Source organism: Vigna unguiculata, chromosome 11, assembly GCF_004118075.2.
Source record: "Vigna unguiculata cultivar IT97K-499-35 chromosome 11, ASM411807v1, whole genome shotgun sequence".
In the NCBI taxonomy this organism is placed as follows: domain Eukaryota; kingdom Viridiplantae; phylum Streptophyta; class Magnoliopsida; order Fabales; family Fabaceae; genus Vigna; species Vigna unguiculata.
In genome coordinates, this window is record NC_040289.1 from 40,945,277 (window position 1) to 40,965,957 (window position 20,681).

Below are 20,681 nucleotides of genomic sequence, written 5' to 3' on the forward strand. Positions count from 1 at the left end.
TTTTCAGTTCTGCGAGATCAAATGTAAGATGTATATATAAGGATTAAAATGAAATAAGAACCAAATGAATTATTTTAGAATGAATTATATTAATATCTGCCTGATTTTGTTATAGACCCATTGTTAAAATTTTGTACAAATTTCTTTTTTATTTTTTAAAAAATTACCAAATCCAGAGGTGAGTCAATTCAAATTGGAACCGTTATGCTTCTCAAGTAAAAATAAGTTACACCATCAAACTATGATGTTTGAATTTTATACTCTTGACCAGAAAGTGAATGTATTTTGATAAATTTTCTGAGAATATAATATAATTTACACTATTATTTTAAGTACTGAGGCAAGTGAATTTCGTAAAAATGTAGACACTAAATAAGAAATTAAACTTATATTTTAAGGTACTTACATCTTAAACTATTGGGCCGAAGGAGAGAATAAAATTGAAGGCCCATAAAAAACTGAGCCTATATGGGCCGATCAGCAGGTGTAGTAGAAGAAGTTTCTTTGTTGGACGATGAAAACAAACAGCTTCATTGTTGACTGAAGAGGGCGATTGAATCCCCATGAACAGAACCACGAAGACGAGTTCTGCTGAAAATTGAAGAATTGAAACCGGTTAGAAAATCGTTGAAGCGGGACCCAACGAAGCAGCGACAGATCTACGATCACGAAGAAACAACAAACGATGGAGCCTTTGCTGCAATTCGCACCGATGCAGAGCTCCGTCGACGAGGGTTTCTGGCATCGATTGTCTTCCTTGAAGCTTAACAAGCTTGGCATTGACGATTCTCCAATTCACATATTCGGTTCATCTCTTTACTTTCATCTCTACATGTCAACATAACTATTTTTATCTTTGTTTCCACTTCTAAGATTGTGAAAGAATGCGCGTATTTTGTATTTTCAGTTTCTTTTACAAATTATGAATCTGCAATGTGACGCTGTTTGATGAGTTCTGTACATTAGCTTCATTCATCTCAAAATGCTGTGTCTTGATCGCAGGCTTTTATGCACCTTGCTCTCACTCTCAAGTATCAAATCATTTAACTGTTTTATCCGAGTCTTTACCTTCTGAGTTGAGCGAGGCATCGTTAATTCCAGAACCGAGCCGCGGCAACCGGAACAGGTGTTCTGTTCCGGGGATACTTTACAATACCAATACTGTGGAGAGCTTCCATGCACTTGATAAGAATGACCTGCTGAAGAAAGAAGCAGCAAAGGTAGACATAGTATTCCATTCCGTTATTCATGTAGACAGTACCAGAGAAGATAAATTGAGTTTAATTTTTTTCATCTCACTTGGGATTCCTTTTTTGCTTTTGTTATATTAGATATGGGATGATATTCTAACTGGAAAAGCTGTGGAGGACTGTTCAGTACTTTCGAGATTCCTTATTATTTCTTTTGCTGACCTAAAAAAGTGGACTTTCAACTACTGGTTTGCTTTCCCGGCTCTCATGCTTGATCCTCCAGCAACTGTTGTTAATCTGAAGCCAGCTTCTCAGTGGTTCAGCGCAGCCGAGGTACTCTGTGTTTCATTATTCTCAACCCAACTCATTTGTTTGATCATAACTTTATTTTTGTTGATTTTAACATTCTTTGTTTTGTGGAATGCTAGGCTGAATCCCTCTCTGCAGCGTGTAATGAGTGGCGCAGCTCAAAATCAACAGCAGGTATAAATTTCGTATTTTCCTCAAAAAACGCGTGGAAGTAACCTAATTAATGTGTTTTGTCGTTTCTTTGTTAACTTCGTATGCTTTGCCTAATAGTAAAAAAATGTGGCAGATGTCCCATTCTTTTTAGTCACCATAGATCAAAACTCATGTGCTACTGTCAGGCTTCTGAAGGACTGGGAAGATTGTCAAGGCAATGGTAACAAGGTCTCGTACTTTAACACCAATTATGATTATTAAAGGTGTAATTGAATTTTGGTTCTTCTAGTTTGGACATTGTGCAACTTTAGACCCTCAGTTTTGTTTTTGAGCTAATCAAGTATATTATTTTTGAAGTTAAGAAAATTTGGTCTCCTTGTTAATTCTTTTCCATTTTAAAAACTCATATTTTTACTATTTATCCAAATATTTGGGGCGCTTATGAAGGCTTTTTATATGAAATATTTTTAATAGTCTGGAAATAAGAAATGTGGTTGAAATTGTTTAACTTAAAATGATAAGATGCAAGATTATAGTTTGAAAATAAGTTTCTTTTTTTAATTTTTATATTTCTGGTGAAATTTAATTTGGTTGGTAAGTCTGATTACAAGATAATTTAATTGATTCGATTTGTAATGATTTTAAGTAGAAAATGAGAATATGAAGATTTTAGGTAGAATAAAGTTGACTAGGGGACCAAATTTTCTTAGTTTTATAAATAGAGGGAGTACATTAGCATGAAAATTGCACAGAAGCCAAACTAGAAGGACCGAAGGGCAATGAAGACATTGAATGTAATCTTTGTAAAATTGTTTTTTGAATGTGAAACTGTAGATGTCCTTTGATGAAATTTACCAGATTCTATTGGCAGATCTTTTTTGGATTTTATGATCCATGTCATCTCCCAAAGAATCCTGGATGGCCTCTTCGCAACTTCTTAGCACTTATTTCTGTGAGGTGGAATCTCAACTCAATTCAATTTTTCTGCTACAGAGAGAACCGTGGTTTTGCAGATATGAAGTTGTCTCTTGTTGGTGAAGCATTGATAACAGTTCCACAAGGTAAAATTTCACTGTGTATTGTGTAACCACTTATTGGTTATTGATATGCCTTTGTATTTTTTTCATTTTATTTCTAACTTGGAAGGAGTAACTTTATAGGGTGGAAAGACACAGTGCCTAGTGCAGTTGGATGGGAACTTAATAAGGGGAGAAAAGCTTCTAGGTGTATAAGCCTTGCACAGTCCATGGATCCAACCAGGTTATTTTCTCCCTGATATCTCTTGCCCGCCCTCCTACTTGTTCCTTCTTTCCATTCATAAAATGCCTTCTTATTTTTTCGGTAAATCTATAGTTTTGTATTGTTGTCTCTTTTCAGATTGGCCATATCTGCTGCAGATTTGAATTTAAAGCTTATGAGGTGGCGCGCTTTGCCATCTCTAAACTTGAATGCCTTATCTTCCATGAAGTGTCTTCTCCTTGGAGCTGGCACGCTTGGATGCCAGGTCGCACGCATGCTTATGGTGAGTGTTGAGAAAATCATATTGTCATTCTTATCCTTCAATTTGTGATAATGGAAGAAACGTTCTTTTGCAGGCATGGGGTGTTCGAAAAATTACTCTAGTTGACAATGGTAGGGTGGCTATGTCTAACCCATTGAGGCAGTCTCTTTATACTTTGGATAACTGTCTTAATGGTGGTGAATTTAAAGCTACTGCAGCAGTTGAAAGTCTCAAACGGATATTTCCAGCAGTGGTAAATTATTAATCCGTAAGACTTCACTTGATGCTAAATTGGTAGATCTGATCATCGTATTTTTCAGATAAACTACATGCATTTTTTTCATTTTCAGGATGCAGAAGGTATTGTTATGGCTATACCAATGCCTGGACATCCCATACAAAGCCAGGAACACAATAGTGTGCTTGATGATTGTAAAAGGTTGCATGATTTAATTGAAGCTCACGATTCAGTTTTTTTGTTAACCGATACAAGGGAAAGTCGATGGCTGCCAACACTTCTCTGTGCCAATACTAACAAGGTTGGATCAGTTTATTCTCATTAAGGGGATGGATTTAACACGTGATTCACATTTCAAAATGAAGCATATGTTGTGATTGTTATCCAATCTATTCTTTGATTGGGTATCCTTAACTAATATGCTTATGTATCTTTTTATTCATCAATTTGCAGATTACCATTACTGCTGCACTAGGGTTTGACAGTTTCTTGGTTATGCGCCATGGAGCTGGTCCTTTAAGTCAGGACCACAAGTTGAATGCTGAAATTGTTAATTCTTCATCTGTTGATATGCCAGTTAATGATGCAAATGGAAAGCATAGATTGGGCTGTTATTTCTGCAGTGATGTTGTTGCACCTACCGATGTAATTTTCGTGCTGCATTCTGTATGATATTTTAACTTATGCATTATAACTAATTCATAATGGCTTTCTGCAGTCAACATCCAACCGTACTTTGGACCAACAATGTACAGTGACCCGACCAGGGCTGGCTCCTGTTGCTTCAGCCCTTGCAGTTGAACTTCTAGTCGGGATTTTGCATCATCCTCAAGGGTAATTCAAATTCAACAAACATTTATTTTATGTACGAGAATTTTGAAGCATCACGATAGGGAGCCAAAGAGGAAATCCCATTTGTTGCTTTATTTATCCATCTTGAAATTGAGATATCAATTATACCTTCACAGGATATTTGCAGTAGGAGACATTAGCAACAGTGTCGATCGAGCTACTGAGCAACCTCTTGGTATTTTACCTCATCAGATTCGCGGCTCCCTTTCTCAATTTTCTCAAATGACCCTTATTGGTTACTCCTCAGACAGCTGCACTGCCTGTAGTCATACAGTAAGTCTGGGTGCTAAATAGTTTCGTTATTTGATAATGCTTCTTCTGCAATTAGTAGTGATCTGGATGTGTTGCCTATAACGCCTGGGCATGAAACTGTGCTAACAAGATTTAGTGCTTAACTTTAGTTTACCTAAATTTTAATTATTAAAAATTAAAAGAATAATTACTTAGACCAAGGCGTTTTCTCGAACTTCTTCGAGCTTTATTTGTGGTTTAGTTTAAAACCATTAACATCAATCAGATTCAATTAGTAGTGCAAAGTGGAATAATATTTCTGTTCATAGAGGAAAAAGTGGAATATGGAATTGGAAAAGGGAATTACACAAATGGAGGGTGGATTGGAGTTTGTAATTATTAATTCCAATTATTGAATATATTTTTTTTTTGTGTAATTTAATTGACAAACTCTCAAATAAACAATCAATATGCTGGAATTTTGGGAGAAAATTTACATGGAGAACTGATTAGATTTATCTTTCATAGTAGAGTAGTAGTGCGTGTTGTCCTCTCATTGGCATAGGTGCATGCATCAAAGTTTAATAGATGTTCGTGAGGTATATTGTTGGCCTAGGTTGTCGAACACATCATCACCATTTTCTCTGTCCATGTTTTTTTAAATTGCAACCATTCAGGTTGTATTAGAATATCGAAACCAAGGAATGGAGTTCATACTTCAAGCCATTAATCATCCTACTTACCTAGAGGATCTCACTGGACTGACAGAGTTGATGAAATCAGCCACCTCCTTGGATTGGGACAGGGAGATAGACGAGGAGGATGACGACTGTGTTGAAATTTAATGATCGGTCAGTTGTACATAAATTAATCTGTGCAATTTATATGATTTTTTTAGCAATGGTTTAGTACCATACTGCCATAACTTGTCAAATGTACAAAACTGAATTCATGTAATAACTGTATATTCATCAATGTCAGCAATTGAAGTTTATTATACATTTACCAGTCGGTAATTTATTAACACGTGCAAAATCTAAATCTGAGAAGGCAACCTCAAGCTTTACTAACCATTTATGGCTATCTTATTTAACCACACCATTATCACTGTATCTTAATCACCATTTTCTTGCTGTAAGGGAAAAGGTTAAACACCATCTTCAGATTTTTATTTCATTATTGGTTTTTAAACTTTACTTTTTCATTATTAAAACTTATGCGAGACTTATTAGGTAGGTTATACTCCCTGTTTAGTGACCCTTGCTTCTGTATTTGTGGGTTTTGTAATTAACCGTCTGGTGATTTGGGTCGTGCTCATTTATAAGCAATTCTTCAAGGCCATGTTTTACGAAACATTGAATACACCATATTTTTAGGAATCCAAATAAATATACTTTCTTTTCCTTTTAGTGCAATTAGGCTTGAAGGGTTGCACCATTTATGTCCTGCCATGTTCAAGTTTTGGCTTGAGCTTATAATGATATTTACAGCCTTACAAGAGTCTTCTTACCAATGAAAGATTGCCAACAAAAATAGAATCCAAGAACCCCAACTATAATTGAATTTATTTTCATTCAAATTAGACATCACTACAATAATTATTGGAAACGAAATTCCAAGAAACTAGTTATGTCTTTTGGGAGGACCGGGAAGAGGAGTGCCGTCTAAGAAATTTTTTATCAAAGTTAGGGCCCTTGCGGGTTGGTAACTTGGCACTTGATGCCCTGCTTCCCTCACAGTAGCTAATGTTAGGCCTCCCTTATATACTTCTGCAAAGCCACCAACCTGTCACAGAAAAGTTATTGTGAAAATGCTTTCTTATGCTATTAAGTATGATTATAAATGTTAAAGCAGCTACCACGCTTCATGATTATTCTTTCAATGCAACATGTACAATCATTAATTAGCTGTAATGCATTTGCACCGATTAAAAAGTTAGTGAAAACTGAGGTTTCTTTATTACCTCTCCATGGGAAAACCAAGGGTGCCAAACAGTTTCAACGGGAAGCTCCATCTTCTTAACCGAATACTTGGTTGAAGTAATAGGCACCCTTCCATCTGTGTCACCACTGTAATAACATGGAGAATTAGTTATTAGAAGATGGGTACTATTATTTCGATACCCAGTAAAATTTTACACACACTTTATATTCACTATTTTACCTCTTAATCTCTTTCTTTATAAATGCAAAAGTTAACTTTTTTAAATGATCAAAATAGCCCCTACAAGTGGGTGGATGAAGATTTTACCTGAAAATCCAAACTCTAAGGCCATTGTTGAGTAATTCGTGTAAAAGTGGAAGAACTGTTGAAGCACTATCTACCCACTTAGTAATGACTTCGCTGCAGGGTTCCCAATCATGTTTGAGATTGGTGACATTAGCATGGAGAGCCTCTTGAACATCTTTTCTGTTAATATATGCATGCACATAATACTCACTACATGGATCAGTGACAATCTGCAACAAAACAAAATAAAAATGGAATCTTTCATCAGAGTGAACTTCATGCATCATGTTGGACTAAATATTTAACAAATAGAAAGAAAAAAAAAAACTGAAATTTGAAGCTTACAGAATATCTTTTTGGCTGGGGTGTGAGTTTTGTACTGTCGCACAGTGGAGCATAAATATTGTATAAATCAATGTATTCAATATTTTTCTCAAGTTCTAATTCTGCTGCATCGCACTGATTTCTCCCTATCTTTGATGAGGAATCACAGGCTTTATTGAGATAAGCTGCTTCATCTGAGATGATTGCATGGCTTGCAAGATAATCATACAGTCCTGACGAGTCAGTATCTTCGTTGATCACTGCATTTCCAATCTGTACAATGTGAAAAAACACACGTAGAGTTCTATATGTTAGTCCTGTTCTGTAATTGCAATAACAATTTCTGAACGAAGATAATAAGAATTCAAATCCTTTACCATTATTTGACTCGTTTTTTTTTTATGGTATATGTAAGATTCAATTCAGTCACTTACAAAACTACGAGCTTTTTTCTTAGAGCTGAGGTTTTGAAACTGCAATTATGATTGCAACAGTTGGAGAGAGAGAGAAAGAAAAATATCATTGTCCATTCTGATAAGGAGAATGACTCAAGTACCATCTCTTTCTATGATGAACTCATGAATAATTGTTATTAAATTTTCATTTTTTATTCAAGGGTGCCAAATTGTTTCACTTTGGCATATACATTAATTACTTAGAGTGTAACAAATAGCTATATTACACTTCATCTATGTAAAATCTATGAATATCTCATAAACTCCACATTTTTCCCATTTTACTATTTTTTTAAAATCAACTAATCTCCATAATGTATATCTTTCAATTATGCGTGAATATTTTGACAAACAAGACCAACTAATTAAAAGAATTTATAGGATATAGTTGGACTATTAAAATATATCTATAATCTATTTCAATTCTCTAAAATTAAAGAATAATACTTGTAAGGTTATTTTAACATCTGTAGTTTCTGTATACTTAGTACAATGAACAAAGAAAAGTAAATATTTAATTCAGTATTATAATTATTACATATTTTATTTTTAGTACAACAAAAAGGTTACACTCTTAATATCACAACTTTAAACTTTTTAATTTTATTAGTTAACGCAATTCAGTACATATATGATATTTAGTAATTGTTAAATATTTTTATTAAAGAGAAAAAATTTACGTTCTTATGTAATTAATCTTATATAAGTATTAATTATATAACAATTTGTTTTCTTTAATAAATACATGTGTCTCTTCACTTCGATTATTATTAAAATTCTGTATTTTTATTATATTAAAAAAATTATTTATCTAACAAAACATTTTATTTGTTATCTTTATTTATATTTTGTATGAAGTTTGTATACATTTCATTGTTCAACCAATGATAGCTATGGTGCCAAATTGAATCAAATAATGACCAATCTACACTGTGTCACCACCCATACTGAGTCAGGCCTTAAGGGACCACTAATCATATCTACTTCTTAGCCCACTAACAATAAAAAAATCAACATTATCTCCAAAAATTATACAACCCTATCCTCTCATCTCTCATAGCAAGGACTACAATTTCATTATTTCAATTCAATAAACCAATCACGGCTCATAAACTTGGACCCACCCAAGGAAAAGTGGGTTGGTCCAAACCCAAATTCCCTTTTGAATCCAACTAATCTCAAACCTTTTTTACTAGGTTTTTTTGTGTTATTATAATTTTTTAAATATGAAAGTAACAAAATTTAAGAAAAAGCCTAGTCAACAATAATAGGTACAACAATTTAGAAAAAGCCTATTCAACTAAACCATGACTAATGTGAGATATAGGACTTATCAATTATATTGTAGACCTAATTAACACATGGGTCAACAACCACTATTTGCATTTGAAAAACAAAAAGGGGAAATATTTTTTTTACTATTTGACAACTTTTTTTATAATTTTAAGTGTCATTTTTTAAATGGTTTTTCATTTTTTTATTTTTTCATTCTCAATATTTCAAAACTACTTATAAAATATCACCTCATATTATAAGAGAAAATTGTCAAAATTTAAAAATTAAAATATCATTGTCGAAAAAAAATAAGGAATGTATTCGTACCAAGATTCCTTTGAAGTTGATGATTGCTTTATTTGCCCTTTTGTTATGATAAAGAATGGTGTGTGCAAGTTGAGGCACATAATGCCCAGCATAGCTCTCTCCAGCAATAAAAAAATCTCTGTTTTTATACTCAGGAAATCTCTGCAACCAATTCACCAAGAACAAATAATTATCTGCAGCTGTTTTCTTATCTCCATTGGAACCATAATCTGTTGATTTGTTTGAATAGGAAAACCCTACTCCAGCAGGTGACTCCAGGAACAGAACATTGGCAACTTCAAAACCCAATTACAAGTGAGATCAACTATCATTTTATTTTACAGTATAGGGAAAAAGAAGACAATTTTGATTTTGGTATATACCTCTGTTCCATGAAAATGCATTTGTGTGCAGTGTTTTGCCATCACTGTTTACTCTAAAGGGTCCAAGTTCTTGCATTGCTCCATAGGCAAGAGAAGAACATCCTGGGCCTGAAAAGTTATATCACAAAGAATTAAATCACAATAATATGCAATTAGGTTCAATTATTTTCTTATTAATTAGCATGTTTGGTGTATACATAGTTAAAAAATCAACTATGAGTTAAAAGTCTTGCATTAATCAAAATAGAAAAAATTGAGTGATATATAAGAAAAAAATTCACAAATCTTAAACCTTCAAGTCTTTTATATAGACAATTCATTTAATTGAGTTGTGTAATAGAATAAAGATAATATGTTTTTATCCCGCAACTTTTAGTAAAAATTAAAATTAATTCATCTTCAAAATTTTGGTCTAATTTTATTCTCAAACTTTAGAAATGTGTGAATTCTTTTAACCGATTTTTTTGTTAGATTTATTTAACGTTTAAAACGCGTTTTATGATGATAGTATTGAATTATTTACACTATTTGACACATTTATGCTCCAATGTTAGATAAGAAACACGTTTGAAACATTAAATAAATTTAACAATATTTCGTTAAAAAGACTAAATTCACGTATTTCCAAAAATAAAAAAATAAATTAGTTCAAATTTAGAAGAAAAACCGATTTTATTTTTCATTAAAAAAGTTAATAAATAAAAACATATTAAACCTAAAAATACAAAATACAAAAAAATTTGAAATTTTATGTTAAAAGTGGTATCAGCTTTTCTTTTTTAATACGAGTAACTCGTATTCATAGTGTATTGTAATAAAAAGTTCTATACACAAAAAGCATGGTGTTACCCCACCATATAAACAAGCACATGAGGTTCGCAAGTTGACAAAAACATAGTATATGTTGATCATGATGACCAGTGAACAATAAATATACAATAATTTAATTTGAATGGACTACCATTAGTGTTGAAAAAGATTGGTATTTTACTTCTAAGTGGAAAATGACCATTTTAAATTTCATATCGAAAACAGGATTTGACTTGTATTCACAATTTAGTCTTTGGGTGAAACAAATAAAGTCTTTGTCTTTTTTCTGATGAGAAAATAAATAAAGTTTTAAAATTTGGATTTTTTACTAGTTTTTTTTACACTTCATCTACTATACTTTTATAATAGACAAACTACCATTAATTTTAACGTTTTAAAATAAATTAAAAAAATATTAATATCAATATAGTGTATTTTTAATGCTTAATAGGAGACAGAAAAAATATAATAAAGAATTTAGACTCGATTAGCTTACACTTTTGTAAAGCCAATAAATACTTATGTTGCATAAAAATTAAAAAAATATAAAAACATTGGTAGGGCATCTTTTTAAAATGGTTACAATAAATGCAAAAATCTTCTGGATGCTTGAATTATGGGATTTGAACACCTTCATAAGAATCCACTTGTTTATGATGAATCACCTCTAAGAAGAATGAATGAACCATTTGTTGTGATATAATTAGTGAATAGAATAACTATGACAGCTCAAGTCTCTCTCTTTCCACAAACAGTTCATTAGCAATAATTTTTAGACAGCTCATTAATTTAAACACTCCAATTAATTAGTTAATTAATGTTTATTATATAACAACTCATCTAATTATGAACAACATAGGAGTCGTGTGAAACAATTGACCATAAGTAGATTCAGAGTGACAAAAATATTCATGTTTTATTGAATGAGTTCACGTGATCTAACTCAACTTAAGTGGGTTGAAAGTAACTTCCAAAATAATGAAGTTTCCCTAAGAAAAAAACAACATTAAAAATTATGTGTGGTTATAAGTGTGTTCATGTAGGGTTGCAACCACATTTGGAGCAATTGCTATAGTTCATCTTAATTAAACCATTTACATCACTTTCATTGCAAAGGAAAAAAAAAAAGGAAGCAATGAATTTAGCAAGCATCTCAGGCCAGATTCTTGTGAATTTTGTTTGGCATTTTTTGTTTGAATTTAAGTGATGTGTCCCTTAAAATAGCATGAATTGGAGGCAAAAAAAAACATTTACATGTGCATGCGTGTGGACACAATGGCTCACACACACTTACTCTAAAGCGTGTAACTTTCAAAGCATTCAAACTCATAAACTACAAAATTAACATAGCTTTCATGTTTGAGTGCATACCCTTTTCACTAATCCATTCAATATACTAGTCTTTTAATAAACTACAAAATTAACATAGCTTTCATATTTGAGTGCATAACACACGTTATTTACGTATTTACGAATTTATTTAATATGCTAGTTTTTCGGAAACAAAAGAATAAGCTCAAAGTTATTTTGAAAATGACGATAAAGAATTAGATCTAATAAGATTGATATTGTTGTTGTTCTTGCTTACCTCCATTGAGCCAAAGAAGAAGAGGGAGTGAGTGTTTAGAACGTTGAGCTTCAACAAAGTAATAGTAGAAGGCACGACCTGCAACTTTATCCACAGTTACATACCCTCCATACTGAGAAAAACTCACTTGGGGTTGCCCTGGAAGTCTTCCGATTCTATCTTTTTCTTTGAGACCCTTTTGAGAATCAACAATGCCATCAAGAACAACCTCTTCAACCTCAAACTCACTCTTATCAGTTTGTGAAATTCCTCTGAAAAACTTAGAATTTTGCAGTTTGTTGAGGGTTTGAAGTTGCCTATTTGCAGAGGTTTGAGGCACAAAGAATGAAAGAGTGAAAAGGGATAGAAGAAAGACACAACAAGAAGTGTTTGCTTTGCCCATTGTGTCTTTCTGTGGAGAATCACTGAGAAGAGTGGCAAATATATATAGCAAATGTGAGAATTAATGGTATGGGTTTATAATATGCCAAAAAGTTTTGTGCCACCATCACACTATATATTGTATTGTACAAAGAAGAATAACTGCTTTAGATTTTTGAAGTTGCAACAACCAAGACATGGTTGAAGGGTAAGATTGAGCAACCCAAAATTGATATGATAAGCATGTGGGCCAAATTTGAACCTTACCTTCTCCTTAGCCACCAATTGTGTTAGGCCACATGAAAGTGGATCTTAGGAGTGCAATTTTATTTCAATATCATAACTAAATTTAAGATAAGAATCTTTTAATAATCCCTTAGATAATGTGTTTGGTTGTCGTTGAAATGAATTTTGGAGATTTGTGTTTAAAGGAAAACAACAATTAGTTGTTGTTTTGGCCAGAAATTAATTCGTGTAAAATCAATTTTAAAACGTGTATTCAAATACGAATTTAATTTATAAAATTGAATTAGATTTAAAATTTACTTTTTCGTGAGATCAAATCAGATTATCTTCTGTGTATATATTTTATTAAAGAAAATTAACTTTGGACGGTGTAAGATTATTATAATTATTAGGGTTTGTTATTTTGGTATGGTTTCTTGAAGCTAAATGTGAGTTAATTTGGTTAGGAGAAGAATTGGGTTAGGGCAAGAGAATGTGAAAAAGGGAACAAAAGTGACAAAAGGAAGAATCCATGTAGGAAGAAATTAAAATGTGTTAACTCTTTTCTGGTGTCTAATGATAGCTATTCAATTTCGGAATCACTTTATTTATTGAATTTAGGGTTAGGGTAATTATTGTGCCCATTTGTTGACTTTCATAAGGGTGTCATTTCAATGAGTCTGCTTTTTTAATACTACTGATTTGTGTAAATTATGAAAATGGCGAATGGAAAAGACAGAGAAAAAGATGGTAGAAGAAGGAGGAAGGAAGATTCATCACAAATGATGCACATGCCAAGTTTCAACATTAAAAAAAAAAATGCATAGATCAAAAAGGGCAATTCTAAATAAAAGAAAACTCAACATTTAGATTGTGGATGGTCATCATGTATCGAGAATATTTAAATGTGAGTCAAGTCTCATATTAAATATAATAGATAAAATTAAACATTATATAAATTAAAGACTCATAATATTATTATTTTAAGATTTTAATGTAAAATTGATATCAAATACTTTATATATATATATATATATATATATATATATATAAACTAATGTTTCATGACCATATAAAAATATAATCTTTCAATTTCTCAATAAATATAATTGATAAATGAAGAAATATACAAAACCCTGCACATGGATGAATTTCTTTACTTCAATTTAGCATGACAGCCAAATTTTACATCCACATGTTTGAACTCAACTGTTGTGTCTCACCCAAAACTAAAAACTCTACCAAATTTCTTCAAAACAAAGAATTGAATTTAATGGAGATAAATACTGCACTACTGATTGATGAATTATATTCTAATAGGCATGGACATAAAAGCACATGCAGCTCAATATTTCTTGAATTTATAAAAATAATGGTGCTGTTAATATAATATTATTTTGTTATATTATTTATTTATCTATTCCTCTGTCACATCAATCATTGTATCTCATTTATTTTGTTTTCTTTTCTTCTCATCATTCACTTTCTTGTATTTAATTATACAAATTCACAAACTAAAGCAATTTTTTTTCTTGTATTTAAACTCGTTAGGTAGTTTCTTTTCCAACACTGTGATTCTCCAAAATATTGCTTCAACCTGCATTTTTCAGAATTCCATGTCTTCTTTTGGACTAAAAAACGCTTTCAAATAGAAAAAGGTGACGAAAACATAAAAGCCCTTTACTAATTCTGTGGGATTCGTTTCTAATAAATTACTCTTAAAATTTGATCCCAAATTGCTTCTGACAAAAGTTTAACACTGCATTCATATTTTGTGTCCGTTAGTTTCAAAAGCTTGTAGTAGGCATGAAGAAAAGAATGGTTCAAATTAATTATGAGCAATCACTATCAGTGGGACACTTTTTTTGGTGTTGTTTATATTGTTTTGTATATCAAGAAATATTCCATGATAATAATATACCTAACCAAGATTTATTTATGAGATAAAGACATAACATTCTTTACTACAAATGAGAGACCCGTAGTGATTGAATGTACTTCATAATTTAGCTTTACATTTTTTTTTCTGCTTAATGATATAGTAGTAATTATATCGTGATCGACTTGTATAATAAGTCAAAGAAATCACAAATGTTAATTACCAAAATGTTAAGGATAGAGTAAAGACCAGATCTTGACAGGGAAAGACATAATAAAGTAAATTATATATAATTTTTAACATATATTTACTATCTTTCGTTCAATTAAGATTCCTAAAAATTTGGATTGAGTTTTTCTAAATTTAATGACACTTATTCACTTTAAAGAGAGAATAAAAGGAATTTAAATTAGTCTGATATATCACGTCCTTCGGTGGAAGAAAATCAGGTCAAATTGATAATAAACTTAAGAAAAAAAAAGTTAATTTAATTTTTTTTCCTTATTTTGTGAATAGTATTATATTGGTCCTCCGTTTATTTTTTTGTCTCATCTTTAATTAAATCGATATTACATATCGATATGTGATTTTCTTGAATTTAAAACAGTTTGTGAAAAACTAACAATAATTCACAACAACCGATAAAGACGAAATTGAATTATTTTAAAAAAATTCAAGACTAAATTAAGATAAAAAAAGCAAAACTAATTTGATATTTATCAACGAAAACAAAGATCAAAGTAATTTAATAAAAAGTAAAGTGATAAGGTAAAGAGCTACGGTTAAGAGCCAGCCAAACAAACTCATCCAGTGTCCCTCACACTAACACCAGTAACACACATGCACATTCTTTCCCAAACCATTTTGCTATCACAAATCCTCAATCTTTCAATGAAACATATTATAATAGAAGAATACAACATACAATCCATTCATCTTCGTCCAAACAAAATCCCGGCAAAACAATACATTAATCAGTCAATTTGTCTGATTTCTTCAAAGATTTTAATGATTTCAATCATCTCTACAAGCTAACTTCACTGCTCTAACTTATGAAAATAAAATGCTATTGCAAACAACAACACATTGATGGTGGTAACTTATCCAACTAATACAGATGACAAGAGCGACCATAAATGACTATGATGAACATTAAAATAAGTCAGCGCTATAAAACATCAGCTGTTAATTGGTATGTGGGTATAGTGTCTATCTCTGTGTCATTTATCTTTTTACAAACATATATAAAGTGAGAGTCTGGATCTTCCAGAACGAAATCTGCTGGTAGCAATCCCTTTTCTGAAAGAGGGATGGGCTCCAAGAATGATTTTCTCGATGGTGTACTACTTTCGGCCTTTTGAAATCCAGGTCTTGCTGCATCAGAAGAACACTGAATTACAGATCCACAACTTCAACAAATTATAATTCATGCTGTTTCTTCATATAAATTCATGAGAGCATAACCTTTTGCAAAAGAATCACCATGATCTTAAATAAGAAATGAACTTGTTTAATAAGTTGATTCTGCTATTTAAGAATCATTTAATTTTCAAATTACATTTAGTTTTTTTGCAAAGATGCCTACAAGCATAGTATCAACTCTCCCTCAAGCATTGAAGATCTGACATTTTAGAAGACAAAGATCTTCAATCTTGCAAAAATATTTAATTATCAGATAGCTTTGCTCATTATCCAAATAAGAACGAAACCAAAATAAATCTTCTTCTATACCTCTTTTGGCCCAAATTATCCAATGTCAAGAACAAAATGAAGAGTAAAAGGGCAATTTATCTACATTTAGTGGTGAAGAAAAAGTTTTTTCTAGCACAAGAAAAGATGAAAAGGAATAAACTTACGGATATTATACAACGTAATTTTCCAATTGTATACGGGTCTGCTTAGATGAGGCATCCTTACTGTTGGATCGCCATACGTGATCTGAAACAAGTCACCATTCAAAAATTAGCTATACTTATCCAAGTAAACCAATATTTTAGCCTATATAATACAAACAAATGATAAATTATTTTCATACATAAAATTTATAATAAATATTTTTAAATATATTGCAAGATTATCATTTGAGTTCCTAAAAATAATAATTATTGAACTTACAAGTTTCATTTTAAGTTACGGTAAGTAATTCATATTATGATCTGGATAATTTTAAACTAATGAAAATTTGTTTAAAAAGTTTAAATTCAATTCAAGAAGTTAAATAAAACTCTTAAAAGTTTTATCGTCGTAAAAAAGGTTCCTAAAAACTTTTTCCATTGAATATTAGCTCCTGAAAACACTTCCATCAAAGACAGACAGCTATTCTGATTTATATAAATAGAAGATAATATTACCAAAATATAAGTCCCTCCAGGTTTTAGAAGTCTGCAAAGAAGAAAATAGACATAATCAATGAGAATTTCGACAAGAAGATGGTCGGTTAAAGCTTCTGTTCAAATCTCAAGAAATTTATTCTCATTAAAGTCTATACAACCTACACACTTCTGCAAGCATCTGAGAAGCACTAATTGGAGCATCAGTACCACACTGAAGTACATACAAGCAAAATCGAGGATTAGGACATGCAGAGAAATATATATATATATATATATATATATATATATATATGTGTGTGTGTGTGTGTGTGTGTGTGTGTGTGTGTGTAGAGGTATATAGATAAATTATGAGAACTATCAGTGAAGCAACATACCATCAATGAATCGAGAGTTCCTAGATCAACCATCAACCAAGCAATGGTGAAAATGTAATAACGAGACCAAAGCAGCATCAGTATAAGAATTACGAAACATGTATACATTCTAGATTTCATTAATTTAGACAAAGTTTGCATTGAATGGAGTTATGATACCTTTATCAATAACACCGTCAAAGGATTCATCTGGAAAAAGGCTCATATCCCTGACATCCATCTGCAAGTCTATTGAGATTCATTGAGGAAGCATAAGTAAGGAGTTTAGGGCCTTTAAAGTTAGTTAAAAAGTAACATACTATACAAATAAACAAAACAATGTCATCAATTAGATACATTTTAGCTGAGGTATGTACTCATATTTTCTTCTCATCATCTCAATCGCAACCGATGAAATATCAATATTTGTGATGTGCTCATAACCATCTTTGACCATATCCTCGGACATAACTGTAAAATATGACAGTATCCTTCTCCTTGTAAGATTCTCCGAAAAATATGAATTCAATAGTTCACACACGATAAATTTCATTCAAGCAAGATGGCATGGCATATGATAAGATACCGAGATAAGCGTATGAATAGCTCACATTCAATTAATCAATAACTTGTTTCTAGCAATGTTTAAATCCCGGATAGTGGTGCCTAAAGAATGGTCCCAAAATCGCTATAGCATGATAGCCATTGTTTTGAATTTCTCTTATAGTTTACATCTTTTTTATGGGCAAATAGTTTGCACCATGTATACTATATATAAATAAATTCTTAAAAAAGAAAAAAAAATAATGACTTTCATAATTTAAAATAAAATGCCATGGATGCCTTAAACGAAAATACAAGTAAAATACTATAAAAAAAAAAAAAAATCAGTTACAAAGTTCCTGGACTAGATTCATCAATCATCTTCAAAATACTATAAATACGTATACGAGTAATAGAGAATGAGAACTCCATCTTCTGCATGGATGAGAATGAAAACTAAACCTACCACCTCCATCCTCATTGCTTTAGTACAATTTCCTAAACTATTTTATAACTCCCACACTGCAAAATCTCTTCAGGGCAGTTATTTTCTTCCATATTATGTGAAACACTACTTAAACTATATAAACTATACCGCAGCTTATATCTCCAACCAAAGCCATTTCGTGTTTACTAACAAGATTCATCCTCCACAAACCAATTACCAAGGAAATCCCTATTTCTCCTCTTGTTGGTCATATGATCGTATCACTATTCAAACTTCCAGAGCCTTGGCAATCAATGGCACAAACATGAGCTAAAACAAATTCTATTCCATCAATTGGTAGCAACTCACTTCAAAAGTTACTCGAGAATGAAATGTTCTTCTCCGTTTAGAGAAGAAGCGGGAAATAAACAGAAGGATGTGCTGTTTTAGTTAACAAAATAAGATCCAGCGTTTGCAATCCTCAAAAGAGGAAAAACCCTAGAGTTGGTGAAATTAGAGCAGAGAAGGAGAGAGGAATCGAAATGGAATGATTGTATTGAGTTGTGTTGGTGCTGAGAGCGAAGTGAAGAAAGAGAAAAGAGAAAGGGGAAAGCTTTACCAGCATTGCCGCAACCAACCATTAGAATCCTGGAAGAAAGAGGGATGAAATTGCGCACGAAAGGTCTGAGAGCAGAATAACGCTGGTACCAATCGAAGGAACCACCCTCTTGGACGTAGCGCGCGTCCCAATACAGCGCGTCGCCGTAGTTGTAGGTGTTGCAGCTAGACACATCCCTATACATCTTCCAATCTTATCTTTCTGCAGTTCGAACAGTGCGTGTGCGAGCGAGTGAGCGAGTGAGAAATCGGTTATGGTGGTTGGTTGGTGCGTGAGACTGTGTGGTGGGAATGGAACACGGCGGCGACAAAACCAGATTTTCTTCTTTTTATTTTTTTATTTATTTTTTAACTATATATATAAATGAGACTTCAGAAAGTGTGAACTTCACTTCTTCCCATTCTTCTCATTTTCTGTGGGCCTTTTTTTTGTGTGTGGGCCTTTGTTTGTGGGCCTTCTCCTCATGTGCAGATACACAAATCCTTATCCAGCATTCATTCCTTCACGGTTCAATGAAAGATCCGGTATATTCATTTCTAAATTTATTATTCTCATGCATCTTCAGGAAAAAAAAAGTATTTAAAAAATAATAATTTTATTTATACATGGTAATTCAATCATGCAATGTATAATGTGTAAGAAATGTTATTAAATTATTCTAAATAGTCGGTGTTATTCTAACTTTATTAACAGCAGTTTCGCAAGTAAATAATCAAAATTTCTAAAATGTGTTTTATACGGAGAGGTTGAAATCCTAGAAAAAATATATATCAATATATTTCATTTATTATTTATTTAAAATAGCTTTAATTAAGATATTTTTATGAAGAAAAACCACTGACAAAAATGTTATAATAAGAAATAAAACATGCCATGAGAAAAGAACACCGCACCGCACCGTTTGCGTCCAAAGCAACCAGATGAGGAAGAAACGCTGTCACCGCTTCGTAAAAACCAGTTTTTATTGATTCACTCTGTTTTTTATGTGAATAAAATGCAAGGCACAGTTATTCTGAGAGCCTTAAGAATTGGAGTTGAAAGTTTTCAGCAATTTGAGGGAAATATTGATGAATGAAATGCAACAGCAAGAGGTGAGAGAAGAAGAGAAAAAGATTGATGGAAAGGCAGAGAAAGGGAAGGAGGAAAAGGAAGAGGATGATGAGAAGGCACCTCCATTGATGGCTCTGAACCACGTTTCAAGGCTGTGTAGAAATGTGAAGGAATCCATAGATTTCTACACAAAGGTGCTGGGATTTGTTGTAACTGAGAGGCCCCAAGGTTTGGACTTTGAGGGTGCATGGTTGTTCAATTATGGAGTCGGAATTCACTTGGTGCAGTCGAAAGAAGAAGATCAGAGATTGCCTTCCGATGCTCAACACTTGGATCCTCAGGACAACCATATATCTTTTCAGGTATAGATTTAGCTATTGGAAAAAAACTATATATAGCTTTGATCTTTTTTATGGATTTGGGGTTACTTGTTTTGTTAGTGTGAAGATGTTGAAGCAATGGAGAAGAAGTTGAAGGAGATGAACGTGAGGTACATGAAAAGGAATCTGGAGGCTGAAGATGGAACGAGAATGGAGCAGATATTCTTCAACGACCCAGATGGGTTCATGGTGGAGATATGCAACTGCGAGAATCTGAAACTCGTTCCTGCTGAGTCACTCAGCAAGATCAAGATTCCAATGGATCGCCACACGCCACCCGTGGAGACAAATCACACACAGTGAAAGTTTACTTTTTCAAATACTTCTTCATCTTGCTTCGTTAGCTTTCATGCTGAGTTTATGAATCTGCTATAAATCTTCTTAACTCGAATCAACTACTATGTTTTAACGGCTCCAGAAATTGTGTGTATTTTGTTTTAGCACCGATTACTTATTTTAAATGAAAGGATGATCATTCCTAACCTAGAGGATTAAAATCTGAATTTAAACAAAAACATGGAGTAAAACCATAAGAAGTTTTTCCTAAAGAATCAACAATTGTACAGATCATCTTTATCTCACCGTCACAAATTATTTTTATTTTAAAAAAATGAAGGATGTTTTTCGTGGAAATAATCTCATATATATTATTTATATTCTTTTTAGTT

General features: G+C 32.2%; 4 protein-coding genes across 6 annotated transcripts; 2 read left to right on the top strand and 2 right to left on the bottom strand.

Moving 5' to 3' along the window:
• The first annotated feature begins 496 nt into the window (after nt 1–496).
• LOC114168691 (ubiquitin-like modifier-activating enzyme atg7) lies at nt 497–7,321 on the top strand. 2 transcript variants are annotated; one of them, XM_028053599.1, is made up of 15 exons: nt 497–806; nt 1,003–1,220; nt 1,332–1,523; nt 1,619–1,673; nt 1,786–1,880; nt 2,524–2,713; nt 2,813–2,912; nt 3,030–3,174; nt 3,248–3,406; nt 3,504–3,692; nt 3,845–4,036; nt 4,110–4,225; nt 4,360–4,516; nt 5,152–5,325; nt 7,197–7,321. In XM_028053599.1, exons 1-14 carry the CDS (start codon nt 686–688, stop codon nt 5,317–5,319), a joined length of 2,097 nt encoding a protein of 698 aa, XP_027909400.1. In that variant the 5' UTR covers nt 497–685; the 3' UTR covers nt 5,320–5,325; nt 7,197–7,321. The 2 variants fall into 2 exon arrangements, with proteins under 2 accessions (XP_027909400.1, XP_027909398.1); XM_028053597.1 differs by lacking the exon at nt 7,197–7,321 and having other exon boundaries at nt 5,152–5,479.
• On the bottom strand, nt 5,934–12,326 carry LOC114168692 (serine carboxypeptidase-like 40). The gene is made up of 7 exons (XM_028053600.1): nt 11,845–12,326; nt 9,447–9,554; nt 9,085–9,359; nt 7,049–7,300; nt 6,725–6,933; nt 6,438–6,543; nt 5,934–6,259 (listed from the first exon to the last, which is right to left on the bottom strand). The coding sequence occupies exons 1-7, from the start codon at nt 12,224–12,226 to the stop codon at nt 6,098–6,100; spliced, it is 1,494 nt and encodes a 497-aa protein (XP_027909401.1). The 5' UTR covers nt 12,227–12,326; the 3' UTR covers nt 5,934–6,097.
• Nucleotides 12,327–15,215: 2,889 nt separating this feature from the next.
• Nucleotides 15,216–18,938, bottom strand: LOC114168175 (EEF1A lysine methyltransferase 4). 2 transcript variants are annotated; one of them, XM_028052913.1, is made up of 8 exons: nt 18,584–18,937; nt 17,352–17,465; nt 17,175–17,243; nt 17,016–17,035; nt 16,800–16,852; nt 16,660–16,690; nt 16,165–16,246; nt 15,216–15,682 (listed from the first exon to the last, which is right to left on the bottom strand). In XM_028052913.1, the coding sequence occupies exons 1-8, from the start codon at nt 18,765–18,767 to the stop codon at nt 15,477–15,479; spliced, it is 759 nt and encodes a 252-aa protein (XP_027908714.1). In that variant the 5' UTR covers nt 18,768–18,937; the 3' UTR covers nt 15,216–15,476. The 2 variants fall into 2 exon arrangements, with proteins under 2 accessions (XP_027908714.1, XP_027908715.1); XM_028052914.1 differs by lacking the exon at nt 17,352–17,465 and having other exon boundaries at nt 18,584–18,938.
• A 535-nt stretch (nt 18,939–19,473) lies between these two features.
• Nucleotides 19,474–20,472, top strand: LOC114168176 (lactoylglutathione lyase). The gene is made up of 2 exons (XM_028052915.1): nt 19,474–19,995; nt 20,074–20,472. Exons 1-2 carry the CDS (start codon nt 19,651–19,653, stop codon nt 20,314–20,316), a joined length of 588 nt encoding a protein of 195 aa, XP_027908716.1. The 5' UTR covers nt 19,474–19,650; the 3' UTR covers nt 20,317–20,472.
• Nucleotides 20,473–20,681: the final 209 nt, after the last annotated feature.

What these genes read in the sequence shown, in the direction of transcription:
- LOC114168175 (XM_028052913.1), bottom strand. Translation starts at nt 18,767, where the DNA reads ATGTATAGGGATGTGTCTAGCTGCAACACCTACAACTACGGCGACGCG. An exon ending in GAACTCTCGATTCATTGATG is followed by an intron (nt 16,853 to 17,015) that starts GTATGTTGCTTC and finishes TATGTACTTCAG; the next exon opens with TGTGGTACTGATGCTCCAAT. An exon ending in ATGCTTGCAGAAGTGTGTAG is followed by an intron (nt 16,691 to 16,799) that starts GTTGTATAGACT and finishes TCTTCTTTGCAG; the next exon opens with ACTTCTAAAACCTGGAGGGA.
- LOC114168692 (XM_028053600.1), bottom strand. Translation starts at nt 12,226, where the DNA reads ATGGGCAAAGCAAACACTTCTTGTTGTGTCTTTCTTCTATCCCTTTTC. An exon ending in CTTAGAGTTTGGATTTTCAG is followed by an intron (nt 6,544 to 6,724) that starts GTAAAATCTTCA and finishes ATGTTATTACAG; the next exon opens with TGGTGACACAGATGGAAGGG. An exon ending in CTTGGTTTTCCCATGGAGAG is followed by an intron (nt 6,260 to 6,437) that starts GTAATAAAGAAA and finishes TTTCTGTGACAG; the next exon opens with GTTGGTGGCTTTGCAGAAGT.
- LOC114168176 (XM_028052915.1), top strand. Translation starts at nt 19,651, where the DNA reads ATGAATGAAATGCAACAGCAAGAGGTGAGAGAAGAAGAGAAAAAGATT. An exon ending in ACAACCATATATCTTTTCAG is followed by an intron (nt 19,996 to 20,073) that starts GTATAGATTTAG and finishes TTGTTTTGTTAG; the next exon opens with TGTGAAGATGTTGAAGCAAT.
- LOC114168691 (XM_028053599.1), top strand. Translation starts at nt 686, where the DNA reads ATGGAGCCTTTGCTGCAATTCGCACCGATGCAGAGCTCCGTCGACGAG. An exon ending in AGTGGTTCAGCGCAGCCGAG is followed by an intron (nt 1,524 to 1,618) that starts GTACTCTGTGTT and finishes GTGGAATGCTAG; the next exon opens with GCTGAATCCCTCTCTGCAGC. An exon ending in CAGTCCATGGATCCAACCAG is followed by an intron (nt 2,913 to 3,029) that starts GTTATTTTCTCC and finishes GTCTCTTTTCAG; the next exon opens with ATTGGCCATATCTGCTGCAG.